Below are 12,897 nucleotides of genomic sequence, written 5' to 3' on the forward strand. Positions count from 1 at the left end.
TTCCGGCTTTTCTAAAAGCCGGAAAAAAGCGGCGGACATTTTTATTTAAATCCCCCGCGGATTTCCCTATTACGATCTCTGAAATTAACATGCCCCTTTCGGAAAAGGGGCCAGTGTAGACGTAGCCGTTAAATGTCTACTCCCTGGCCACAGAGAGAAGCTGGTGTTAAAAGTTAGATTATAGCTCAGTAGTCCCAGCTCTGGAACTATGCTCTCACTGTATTTTTTGTCTCCATGAGAGTCAGAAGCAAAATGCACATAGGAGAAATGTATTAATGCTATACAGGAATAATCTCTTGAATTTGGTCTGTAAATTTAGTGTAATGAGTTTATATTGCAGCATGTCTGTTTTGAGATTTTAGATTTTTCACACTGTGTTCTTTAAAAATAAAAGTCCACCTTTGAAAGCATCAGACCCAGCTTTCTTTCTCTGTTTCATTGCCATATCTGTAGATGTTTCTTTTTGGGCATTCCATTGTCAGTCTCGACCAGTTTTTCATAGTCTAGTCTTTTGTCCTTTGCAAGGTAGAAATGATTATCCCCATTAAACTAGCTCTAGAACCGTGGTCCCCAACCCGGTGCCCGCGGGCGCCATGGCGCCCGCCGGGCCCTTTACATGTGCCCGCGGAGGAATCTGGACTGGCCCCACCCCTGGGAGTGCGGCAGGTGCCAGCCCTGGGCGCATGGCCGGCCCCGGGTGCGCCGCGCGTGCCGGTGCCGACCCTGACCCCCGCCCCCCGGGTGTGCAGCGCGTGCCCTGGCCCCCGCACATGCCCTTGCCGGCCCTGGCCCCGCCCCCGGGGGTGCCGTGTGTGCCCTTGCCGGCCCTGGCCCCGGCCCCAGCCCCGGGGGCGCCGCGCTGGCCCCGGCCCCAGCCCCGGGGGCGCCGCGCGGAACCTGGGCAGCCCCTGCCCGGGATCAGAGCACATGCCGGTGCTGACCTTGGGCGTGCGGCACATGCTTGGCCCCACCCCCAGTCACGTGGCCGGTGAGTGGCCCCGCCCCCATATGCGCAGTGTGTGAGCGGCCCTGCCCCCAGGCGCCCGGCAGCCCCAAAACGTTGGGGACCACTGCTCTAGAAGCATATAATATGCAGTAAGAAAATAAATATTTTCCAAGTTTCACAATTAAGTACTTATTGTAAGGTGTAAACTGCTTTTAATCTGCACAAAGCATTAAGCTTGCAAAATTAAACATGCTATCTCTCGGAGTTTGTGTTCTTTTGACTTATTTTTCATATTCGGTATAACATGTAGGCTATTTCATATTTGTGCCAAACTAAATCAAGTACTGGAAGTCTCCTTTTTAAGACTGAAATTCATAATTTCGCGATCTTAAAAGAACAGTTGATAAAATAACTGGCTCCAGTTTAAAACTTTTCTGTTCTTTGTTATAATCACTACCTTCTCTTCCAGACAATTGAGAGCTTTGCCGCTCAGGAAAAGCAAATGGAAGTTTGTGAAGTCTGTGGAGCCTTTTTAATAGTAGGAGATGCACAGTCCAGAGTAGATGACCACTTGATGGGAAAACAGCACATGGGTTATGCCAAAATTAAAGCTACTGTAGAAGAATTAAAAGTGAGTATAACCTGTGTAATTAAAGGTAAACTTAAACCATTTAAGAACCAAATCGTTAGCGGAATGCTTACATATATAAACTCATCATCCATGTTTTGGCAATCGAGCATTGACTAGTGTTCTGTGCTATTGTTTAGCTCTAATTTATCCTTAAATGTTTTCTAAAAGCCCAGAAAACAGTGTCAGTGTTTGTAATGCTGCTAAGCATAGGCATGGTTTTTGTTTTAACTCAGTGGTCTCCAACTTTTTTAACTACAAGATCGCTTTTTCAATTTAAGTGCAATGTAAGATCTACTTCAAGCCCAAATACCCTTGCCCCACTTCCTTCCCGCCCCTTCTTTGGGGCATCACACTGCTAGCGCCATTTCCCTTCCTTCCCCCGCCCTCACTCACCAGGCTGGGGTAGGGGGCTGGAGTGCAGGCTCTAGTCTTGGGCCAAGTGTGGGAGGGGTTCTGGGCTTAGCTCAGAGTGGGAGATTGGGGTGCAGGAGGGGTTTCAGGGTGCAAGCTCTGGGAAGGAGTTTGGATGCAGGGGGACTCATATCTGGGGCAGGAGGTTGGGTGCAAGAGGAGGGTCAGGGCTGGGACCAGGGATTCAGAAAGTAGGCTCTGGCTGGACACTTAACCGAGACACCTTCCAGGTGGTGGAGCAGCAGGGTTTAGTCAGGGTTACCCCTGCCCTGGCCCTGTACCACTCCTGAAAGCAGCTGGCATGTACAGCAGTGGTTCCATGGAGCCATGTACTTTCTTGCATGAGTACAGTAAAATGGTGTAACAACATTAATTCTTTATGAAGAGCTGATAAACCTTGGCTAGGTATAGGCGCTTATAGGGTATATCAATAGTCATACATTATTAAGCAGTATTGCAAGTGCTGTTCCATGTGTTCAGCTCAGTGAATGAAAACAGAGACCCACTCACAATAATATTGACCTTCTCTGGTTCAGCACCTATCAGGTGCCAAGGGTGCCAGACTAGAAAGGTTCAGCCTCTACTAGAAAAATTACCTGGTGTTGCTCAGGTCCTTAACTCAGTTTAATTCTTGTATTTTGGATAAGAAAATAATAAAAATGAACATGGTTCATTTGAATCATTGTTCTGAGGTGGGGCTTGGGATAAGGAATTCAGTATGCCGGCTGCCCCAAGGACAGACAACTACCCCAGCCCTTTCTCACCACATCAGTTGGGGCCAGGTAAGAAGTGCCTCTCCATGGTTTCTGCAGCTGAAGCAGTCATAGGTGGGGGAGGGATATATGTCCCCTGGCTGGGGCAGACTGCCAGCAATGTTCCTGTATGAATCTGGGGGTGACTGGGAGGTAGGAGGCTCAGGGCGGGGGCAGTCCAGGGCAGGTTGAGGCATGTACCCAGCCAGCTCCTTTCACCTTCCCGGCAATTGTCTGTCTTCTGCATGGTTTTATGAGAATCAGTCCCATTCCAGGCACATCCCATTTTCTTGGCACAACCAAATCCTTACCTTAATTTAAGTTATGCCGAGAGGAAGATGTATACCAAATTTTTTATACCATTTAGGAGGAGTTCTTGAACAGACATACTCTCAAATTTATACACCTACCTTAATAAAAATAACTTTAATACTTGTCGTTATAAATTACTTTGAAGATTACTACTTTTCTTAAAGGTAGGTCTTAAAGTTTCTCTTGCCAAAACGACAAAATAATATTTATTCTACAACTTTTATCTCTTCTACAAATCCTGAGTCTTTGTGGATCCCCAAGTCTCTTTTCGTGTTAAATTTGTTTTAAATTTTAGGTACTTCCTAGGTGAACGATCTACCTTGATGATCAAAGGACTTGTCCACCCGACCTCCAAACACTTTTAAATGGATTATTTTTTGGCAATTTAGTGTAGTTCATTCATACCTAATATACCTCCTCACCATTTTGTAGCATAAATTAGGATTAATGAATAGTGTCTTCTGAAACAAAAATCATCCTAATTAAATCCTTACTGTGAACACTTCTTTTTGTAAGGAAAAGTTAAGAAAAAGAACTGAAGAACCTGAACGTGATGACAAGTTAAAAAAAGAGAAACAAGAGCGAGAAGAGAGAGAAAAAGAAAGGGAGCGTGAAAGAGAAGAGAGGGAAAGGAAGAGACGGCGTGAGGAAGAAGAAAAGGAAAAAGAGAGGGCTCGTGACAGAGAAAGACGTAAGAGGAGTCGTTCCCGTAGCAGACATTCAAGCAGAACTTCTGACAGAAGATGCAGCCGGTCACGGGACCACAAAAGATCAAGAAGCAGAGAGAGAAGGCGAAGCAGGTAACTTAATTAGGAGCCATTGGCTTTTTATGTGAATTTATAGTTGTATTCCATGCATGTGAGAAACTCTAAACTGTATGATTTCAGGCATCTGTACCAGTGTAAAGGAATGGGTTACTGTCAAGAGTTTTGTTGGCCAATCAAGTGAAGGGTTCTATGTTAACTCAGTTGCATTTCTCTTTCTTGCTGTTTGACCACTTTTGAATACCACATCCAGTTAAATCCAAAAATTCAGGGCATGTTCTAGGTATTTCCCCATATTAAGCAATAAGATCAGTGTGGGTAGCGGGCATATAGAACCCTTGGTATAGGGAGGAGGAAAAGTGGGACAAAGGTGGGGAGGCGGGGATACTGAGCCCTTAAAACAGACAAATTATCTGAAATATATATATATATATATATATATTAATTAAATAGCTGTCCCTTGCTGGCCCAGTGGGGTTATAGCTGTCTTGGACTCCCATCTCAGGTGAGGGGCAGTGCTGTGGGGCCAACCTGGCAGCACCCCAGCTGCTCTGCCCCAGGGCTTTCCCAAGTCCGCCGCTGGTCCGTTTCAGCAGCGGTGGGACTTGGGGAAGCTGTGGGGCAGAGCAGCTGGGGTGCTGCCGGGCGCTAAGCCTGGGGTTGGAGGGTGGCGCTGCGGGACCAACCTGGCAGCACCCCAGCTGCTCTGCTCCGCACCGCTTCCCCAGGTCAGTTTCAGCAGCGGACTTGAGGAAGCAGCATGGAGCAGCTCCAGTTGTCCAGCTGGCAGGAGCACTTCCGGGTTCCAGTTGCTGCTGGACTATTGGGAGTGCCAGACCACTGGATGCTGGACAATTGGAGTTTTACTGTAGTAAGATTTGGCCTACTGATGCAACAAAGGCCTTGTGTACACTTATGGTAGTGTGAAGATTACAGGCACTACACATCAAGCAGCAGGTAGCTGCTGAATCTTTTCTTCACTGCCTACCTCTGATGAAAACCTTTTGCTGTGGCAGAGAGAGGCTACAGCAGTGAGACACTACACTGCTAAAAATTAGAGTCTAGATTCAGGAGACATTATTGCGCATGGAGAGGGCCACCATGTGTAGTGTATCCCCCAGGTTCAGGTGTGTAGGTGCTGTACTCAAATCAGCCATACTTAACTCTCTAATTTATACCCATGCTACTTGGTGTGCAACAGGTGTAGTTTACATGTCACTTACGTGTAGACACAGCTAAAGTTTTGCCACTCTTCAGTGGTATAAAGGCAAAATATGTAGCCTTATTTATGAAAACACTTTGTTTTTCTATATTTGTATATTTTCTATATCTGTTCTGTTTTTGTACTGTATCAATACAGTCTAATTTAGAATATATTATAATTCACGTCCAACACCAAATACAGACTTTATTAATAAACCTAATTTTGTACTCTAAAAGTTAAACAGTAAGAGAGTCAGAACCAGTGAACAGAACACATCTTTTGACAGTTGATCTAAAAATATGGAATCAGAGGAAGCTCTAGGAGTTGTCATTATAGATCAGGCTGTTCTGTCTATCAAATCCAATATAACTTCTCCAAAAGTGGACAGTTTTTGTGTCAAAGGATGAATCAAAAGAGAAACTACTGTGTATTAAAACTCACCTTCATATTGTAAATTGATGAAAACACTGATTTTTATATATGTTGATGATTTTAAGCATGATAGTTGACACATGCTTCCATCATAACGTTTAAGTATTTTTTTTTTTAAAGCTCTGGTTTAAAAATCCGTATTAAAGCTTTTCTTTAGTAATGTGTGCATATGGCTGTTTAAGTGAAGAAGGTAGAGAAGAGAAGGGTGGACAGAGAGGTTAAGTATTAACTAGGGATGTTAAATAGTGTATAATTGGATAGCTGTGTAACCACATCAAATTTTAGCTGTTACACAATTATTCAATAGTCCCCAGAGGTGGGATGGGCAGCCAGTTTGCTCCCTGCTCCACTTCCAGGGAGCCCCCTACTGCCGCCTCTAATACACAGGCAGCAGCCCCTGTCCGCAGGGTACTCAAGCTCCCCACGAACAGAGGCTGTGGCAGCATGCCACAGAACAGCCTCTGTCCATGACAAGCCTGTGCCTGTGGCAGATAGAGGCTACTCCATGGCAGCAGCCCCTGGCCATGGGGGAGCCAAGCTCCTTGTGGACAGAGGCTTCGCTGGCATCCACAGAGCAGCCTCTGTCCGCAGCCAGCCTGGGCCCGCCATAGACAGAGGCTAATCTGTAGCAGCCTCCTCGGTCCCCCTCCTCCTTCTCGTCCCCTCCCCCTCAACACCACTCCCTGTTGCCTCTTTGGGAAGCAGCAAGTGGGGAGACAGGCAGTTCTGCAGAGAGCCAGTTTAAAAGCCAGCTCCCCATGTGTATTTGCTCCTCCTCTGCTGCCCTTGATGAAGGCAGCTGGGGGAAGGGAGGGCAACTCTGTGGGAGCCAGTACACCCGGGAGGCTGTTGAGAACCATCTCCCTGCATGTACCGGCTCCTGCCTCTTCCCCCTCCACTATCACCATCTGGGCTGTTGTCTATATGTTGACATTCCTTGGAATTTACAAATGTTCCTAGATGGAGAGAGTTTATAAGAATGAGTTGGTATTCCACTTAAATATTTAACCTTTTCTTAAAAGTCAACATTAGGAGAAAGTGATATTCTAGTGGCAAACTAATAAAAAAATTGTATTTGGAATTGTAAACATCAGCTGATATTTTCTCTTTCAACTACTAAATGTAAGGAGTCGAGATCGACGAAGAAGCAGAAGTCATGATAGGTCAGAGAGAAAACATAGGTCTCGCAGTCGGGACAGGAGACGATCAAAAAGTCGGGATCGGAAATCCTACAAGCACAGAAGCAAAAGCAGAGATCGAGAACAAGACAGGAAATCTAAAGAAAAAGGTTAGTTTGTGTGAGATCTTAAGATTAACAGAACTAATGTTATCCCAGAGACTACCTATTCTTTCAGTCGTGCTGAAAAATGCTCTTGGGATCTCTTCAGAGATTTGTAAGCATTCTATATGTTACACTTCATGATTTTTGACGCATTCTTCCCTTTGTCTTTATTTTCTCCTTGCAAAATGTTTCACCTACTTTACCTAGTATTGTAATCCTCAAAAACAAGCACACTACTGTCAGTTTTCAGAACATTCACAAGGATTTTAGCCTGTTGACACTTGCTGGTTTTGGCTTTGGAAGACCCCACACATCACTCTAACTCACTAAATATATCTGATGACATCTTCTATATGGCCCTTAGAAGTTAGTTCTCCTTATTACCCTCGGGCACTTCTGCAAATCCTTTAACTAACTTCCCATATGGTTATGTATTTTGTTTCGGTTTTTTAGCAGGACAGCCTTATGACATCTTCATTCTCTGTATACTTCAATCATATCCTCTTAATCTTCTTTGTCTAATTAACATAACCTTAGTTTTCTGAACCTTTCAACATCATTACCATATTAGGTCGCGACTCCGTCTGATTTCATAAATGAAGCAAGATTTGGAATGTTGATGCTTATTGTTTTATGTCAATATATCAGCGATGGATAACCAAGGCTAGTGAGTGACTTCATGAGTAGCTCTCTCTCTGTGGACTGCAAGATTGAAATCAGGCATGTGCACTATCCATGACCCAGAGGAGAAAATTAAATACATTACACTTGATTCTCCTTTATCATGCCTTTTCAACACAGTGATCCATTATTGGGGGAATTTTTATCGTAGCAAAAGTAGCATAAAGTGCAGGGAGTACACGGTTCTTACAATGTTGTATGCAGTCAGCATGCACCTCATACATGCCCTTGCTTTAAATGTGCATCACTTCTCATTTTGCCAAGGGCTGCTTGACCCTCCTCTCTGTTGTAGCCCCTGCCTTCATACCACCCCTTCCCTCAAACTCAGACCAGGCTCTTTCCTGCCTCTTCCCAAGAGCACGTCTCCTCCCCATTGCTTCCCCTCTCTCCCAGCACATCCAGAGCATCATAAATTGACTGATTGACAGAGCTCTGGAAGTGCTGGGAAGGGAAGGGGAAAGCATAGGTAAGTGCAGGGCCCCCTACTGTGACACAGGCACGGGGGAGGGGGAGGGAGCAAAAGGGGAGGTGCATGAGCCACACATAGAACTCCAGTGGGCTGCAGGTTGCCCGCTACTGCAATATATGCTATGTCAATTTCCAACACTCTTGTCATCTGAAGAAGTGGGTTTTGCCCACAGAAGCTCATACCACCATCTACATGTTTTGTTAGCCTTTAAGGTGATACTAGACTATTGTTTAAGTTTTTTCCTGTTAGTCTAACTCGGCTACCCCTCTGAAGCTTTTGAATAAAATTAATGTTTAGAAGGTGGCTCTCTTCCCTTTGAATAAGGATTACTCCAGCACATCTGTTAGATTGTGCTGTGCTGCTAGAGGTTCTGTTGTTTATAAAAGATGTAAAAAAGACGCAGTGACCATTTGTGAATATGAAAGATCCATAGTACTTTTGAGATGATCCTCATATCCTAGCAAAATGCCCGTTTTTAATTTTAATTTGGATGCACCATTTGAGTTGTGTGCTTTCAAACAGTTGACATATTTCACCATCATTTCACTGATGGAAAAATGATGGGTAATGATGAAAGTTCAGTAAAATTATACCTATATGTTTGTGAAGTACTTGGAGATCCTCATGGGTAAACAGTGCTATATAAATGTGGATTACATGATTGCCTATTTGCCCTATTCTTATTTTTCAATTTCTTCGTTAAACTCTGTGGATTGGTTCCCAAATATGATAACACTTCAGATGTTTTCTTGCCTTGCCTAACTTTTTTTCTAGGCCAGTGTACCTTTTTTATTTTACTCAGATGCTTTTCAATATTTGATTTCCTTTCCAGTCTGTTATGCCTAGTTGAGAGCACTCTGCAAGCCTGTATGCTTTACTGCTTGCTTGCTGACTGTTGCACAGTCAGGTCTAATGCTAGCCATGTGTATGCCCACCTGTAATTTTCCTACCACTTAATATGTCTGTATTTCTTTGATCTAGGTTAAAAGCAGATTTTTGGTATTCAGTTGGAGAAGTCCTCTTTCATCCTTCTCTAATACTGTGTGTATACTTACAACTTTATGCATAAGTTCCTCAAATTGTTTCCACTTTTGAGGTCTCAATTAGGTTTATAAAGCTTCCCAGTTCTTAGTTTTGTAATGGGGGTATAGTGATTTCATTGAGTTTAATTTTGTTGTTGTCCTCTTTTGGTTTGCTACTTACTATCTCCTTCCCCCACGACTCCAATCAAGGTCATCTTAGCTCCTGATAACTTTAGGGGTGTAGTACTACATAGAGGAAATAATAAATGATTGTTCAGTAAACCATCATAGTATTACTAAACAGAATAGGGTTGAAGAATAAGCCTATAATGTTAACAATGTGCATTTTTCCAGTAGAGGCATATATGCACTCAAAAATCTACAATGAATTCTGTGTTCACTGCAGAGGACAGGGACGTTTATTTTTCTTCAAGGTAAAAGTTTCTAAATTTCAGTCCACTCTGAATTTTGCATGTATGGGTAGGGTACTTCAGTAGTTAGCTCTGCAGGTCCAAACTGTGTTGAAATAAATAGAGATGCTGTTAATATGATTCCATTTGTCAGTGCTCATTTTTTGGGCTCAGAAACAGCGTTCCATTGTCTGCCGTTGCTCTGTGGTCCCACTTTTACTGTGTGCCTTAGCAATCTGTCCTTTACAAAATCATCTTGTTGTTGTTGTTTCTTCCTTCCTGCGGGTCTACACATACCAGAGGATTGTGCGTCCTGTAGCTGCAGCATTCCTGAGCGTAGTGCAAAGCTATGTAGTCTTGATATTTGTCAGATGGCATACTGCAGAAAGTGCCATGTTGAACTGTGAGGTTTTTTAAAGGTGTGAAAATTATGGGATGCGGATAACATTATGAAATGGCAAATGTTGCATGCTTGGAGCTTGACCCCGAGTTCCCGAGATCGCTGCATGACTAATGTCACAAGAAATTGTGAAAATTTCCAAAAAGGCATCATGCTAGATGGTAGTTCATGGCACAGTGGAATTCCAATCCATAGTGCATCATGCATTGTATTGGTAAAGGGCACTTCACACAACATTGAGGGAAGCAATAAAGTATGCACACTTAAAAGTGATATGCTAACTTCAGCAGTTGTACGCGTAGACAACTTTTGTCAACCAAAGATTTTAGTATAGACTAGGGATGTGAAAGGTTACCTAGTTAACCAGTAAGCATCACCGTAAATAGGTAATGATTACCTGCTTGGATTAACCGGTAACTGATGGGAGACTGGAGAAGCTTCCCCCTGCCATGGGCAAGGGCCTGCTGCGGAAAGGGGCAGTTTTCATCCACAGCAACCCCTGGCTGTGGGGGACCAGGTGTCCCCTCAGCTAGAGGCTGCTCCTGTGTCTGGAGCAGCTTCTGGCTGTGGGGAGCCCGAGTGCCTCTCAGGCAGGGACTCCTTTAGCATCCGAAGCAATCTCTGGACATAAGAACCCTGGGCCTTCTGCAGGCAAGAGCTTCTCTGGCTGAGAAACCTAACATTTGACCAGTTAACTGATTAACTTGGATTTGCCTCCCTGGCATAGATATGGCTTTACTCTACTGTGTGTGTGTGTGTGTGTGCATACATCATGTGTTGGATGCTACGACTCCTGCAAGCTGCGTTCTTGTTCTTTTTTTGGGGACGATACAGTGGTGTTTTTAGCTAAAAGTGAATAGCAACCGTTGTCTGAAAATAGTACTTTCTTTCTTTCCTTTTGAAATCTTAAATTGCTTTACAAACATGAAAAAAGACACCACTAATGGTTTTTGAAGCTGAGTGAATTGGGCCGCAAGTTGACTTTTACCCAGTGTTCAACAGTAAATTGGTGCTGAAGTTTGGACAAGTATCCAGAACCGCTGAGTTCCAGTTATGTAATTTCTGTTCCATGTAGTTAAGATTTTGCAGAAAGAAAACAGTTATGTATTAAATTTAAGACAACTGTTTCTTTGATGGTCAAACAGATCTAAGTTACACCTTTCCTTGTTCCCCTGAAATACATGACATTGCCTTAAACATAAGTTGAAAATGATCTTAATCTAAACTGTTTATGCAACTACGGGTAAAGGAGGGTTTTTTAACCTGTGGAGTTTTTCAAAACTAATTTTTTCAGTCATAAGCTGATTGATAGATATAGATGGAGTTGGTCAAAACACTTCTTGCCTCAAAATTGTTTACATTTTTGTGAGCTTCTTCTGTTCTCAACCAGCCTCCATCAGGAGTTGATATTGAAACATTTGCTCACTAGGGCTGTTCGATAGTGTGTAATTGAGTAGGCATGTAACCGCATCAACTTTTTTAGCGGTTACACAACTATTCAGTAGTCCCCGGAGGCAAGGCTGGCAGCCAGTGTGCTCCTGGCTCCACTCCCGAGGAGCCCCCTGCTGCCCTGTGCTGATACTGAGGCAGTAGTGCCGGGTAGCAGCAGCTTCTGACCACAGAGGGTCCAAGCTCCCCATGGACAGAGGTTGTGCCGGCATTCCATGGAGCAGCCTCTGTCCACAGGGAGCTCGAACCCACTGCAGACAGAGGCTGCTTTGCAGCAGTCTTCTACCCTTCCCCCGCCCCCACTAATGAGTAGAGCCCTGCAAAACCATGAATGTGATAGATATGGATGTGAAGAGCCATGACTCATTTTTGCGGATACAGATACAGTATTTGTATGTAGAATCCTGCACATTTGCAAGGAAGATAAATTCATTCATTACAGATTGTTACAAATAATTGCTCAGTTCTATTTAGCAAACTCCAAAAGCTAAGGTGTGATTTTTCTTGTTCTTCAGGTTCTTGAAGATGTGGGTTCTTTGTATAACTTCATCTTTTGTACCACAGGTTAATGTTTTTATCTTCAAAAAAATTCTTTTCTATCTGTCCAAACCCCAAAAATTGCACTCAGTATCCACAGAGCTATTGTGATTGATCATATTTACATAGGATAGAAGATCAGATTATTGGACTGAATACTAGTCCTCTGCAGGGAAACAAGACATCTGTGCATCGGAGATCTCTTTAAAATACAGAGAAGACTTTTCAACCAGATCAGTTAGAGTGCAATCCACCTGAGCAGCTGCAACGCTATAAGAAGACTTCTCCAGTTAGTCATTTGGACATCACTAAATGCTTTTTTTCCCCCAAGCAATGTAGGCATGACATGCTTCTTCAGTTCCAGTGGTTTTTGGGTACTTGTCCTGCCTCTTGTGGGTTTGGTTTTGGCTGTTTTTTTTCTTGTGGTTTGGTGGTCTGTCCTAATAAAACAGTTGTGCAAACTTTCTGTGTGTAGATATACTACTTCTCTTGAAACTTAACTTTTTCCCTTCTGTCCTTTAAAATGTAGACTTGCTATGCCAGTTCAGATGTTCTATCTTGTAGATAGCTTTCATGGAAGTTTTTAACTTTATTTTATGTATTTGGTTCTCAGCTACTTGCATGCTAATCCATCTGAGGGACAGTCAGTGTTCTTCTCTGTATACTGATTTACAAGAGTATTAGTGTTTTTGTCAGGCTTCAAACCACAGGGCTAACCTTCTTCCCAGTAGGTGAAGTGATATAGGATAAACTAGTGTTTTATTTACAGATTTTTAACTTTCAGTTGTAAATGTGATTTTTCCCCCCCCCCCGAACACTTTGCTGCTTGTTATATTTGTCAGGTTTTCAACAATATAGTCTGTTCTTTATTTATCATTCACCCTCTCCGTTCTTGAAGAAACTGGGGTCCCATCCATCAGTAGCTTACTTGTTTTGTAAAATAGTGCCTTTATCTCTAGCAGTCATTCTTTCCCAGTCTTTTATCATTTAAAGGTGAGGGATTAATAACATACTTCAGACAAGCACCGTTATATTTTGTCCTGTTGAAGTTGACTCTGGTATTCCCCATGAGCCTTATTTTAAGCATAGTTAGTTATGGTTGCTTGTTTTTCCTAGATGTACATTTATTTTCTTCTCTCTGTAACCATGGGTAATAAGATGACATTACTAGTCAGTCTATCTCTTCATTCTTTTT

The 12,897-nt window shown here is 43.2% G+C and overlaps 2 protein-coding genes across 6 annotated transcripts in view; one reads left to right on the forward strand and one right to left on the reverse strand.

Annotated features, from left to right (window-relative positions):
• The window catches only part of LUC7L3 (LUC7 like 3 pre-mRNA splicing factor), a 41,532-nt gene that overhangs the window by 25,917 nt on the left and 2,718 nt on the right, over positions 1-12,897 (forward strand). For all 5 annotated transcript variants that reach the window (XR_012896868.1, XM_014574624.3, XM_006125100.3 and 2 more), the window contains exons 7-9: positions 1,416-1,577; positions 3,569-3,852; positions 6,580-6,740. Coding sequence is in view for 4 of the 5 variants with exons in the window: in XM_014574624.3 (XP_014430110.1) it covers positions 1,416-1,577; positions 3,569-3,852; positions 6,580-6,740 (607 nt within the window). In the remaining variant the exon portion in view is untranslated. The remainder of the gene's footprint in view (positions 1-1,415; positions 1,578-3,568; positions 3,853-6,579; positions 6,741-12,897) is intronic.
• Positions 1-12,897, reverse strand: part of LOC102450715 (ankyrin repeat domain-containing protein 40-like) — a 38,968-nt gene that overhangs the window by 3,177 nt on the left and 22,894 nt on the right. The gene's annotated exons all lie outside the window — the stretch shown is intronic.

This window comes from Pelodiscus sinensis, chromosome 20, assembly GCF_049634645.1.
Source record: "Pelodiscus sinensis isolate JC-2024 chromosome 20, ASM4963464v1, whole genome shotgun sequence".
NCBI classification, from domain to species: Eukaryota; Metazoa; Chordata; order Testudines; family Trionychidae; genus Pelodiscus; species Pelodiscus sinensis.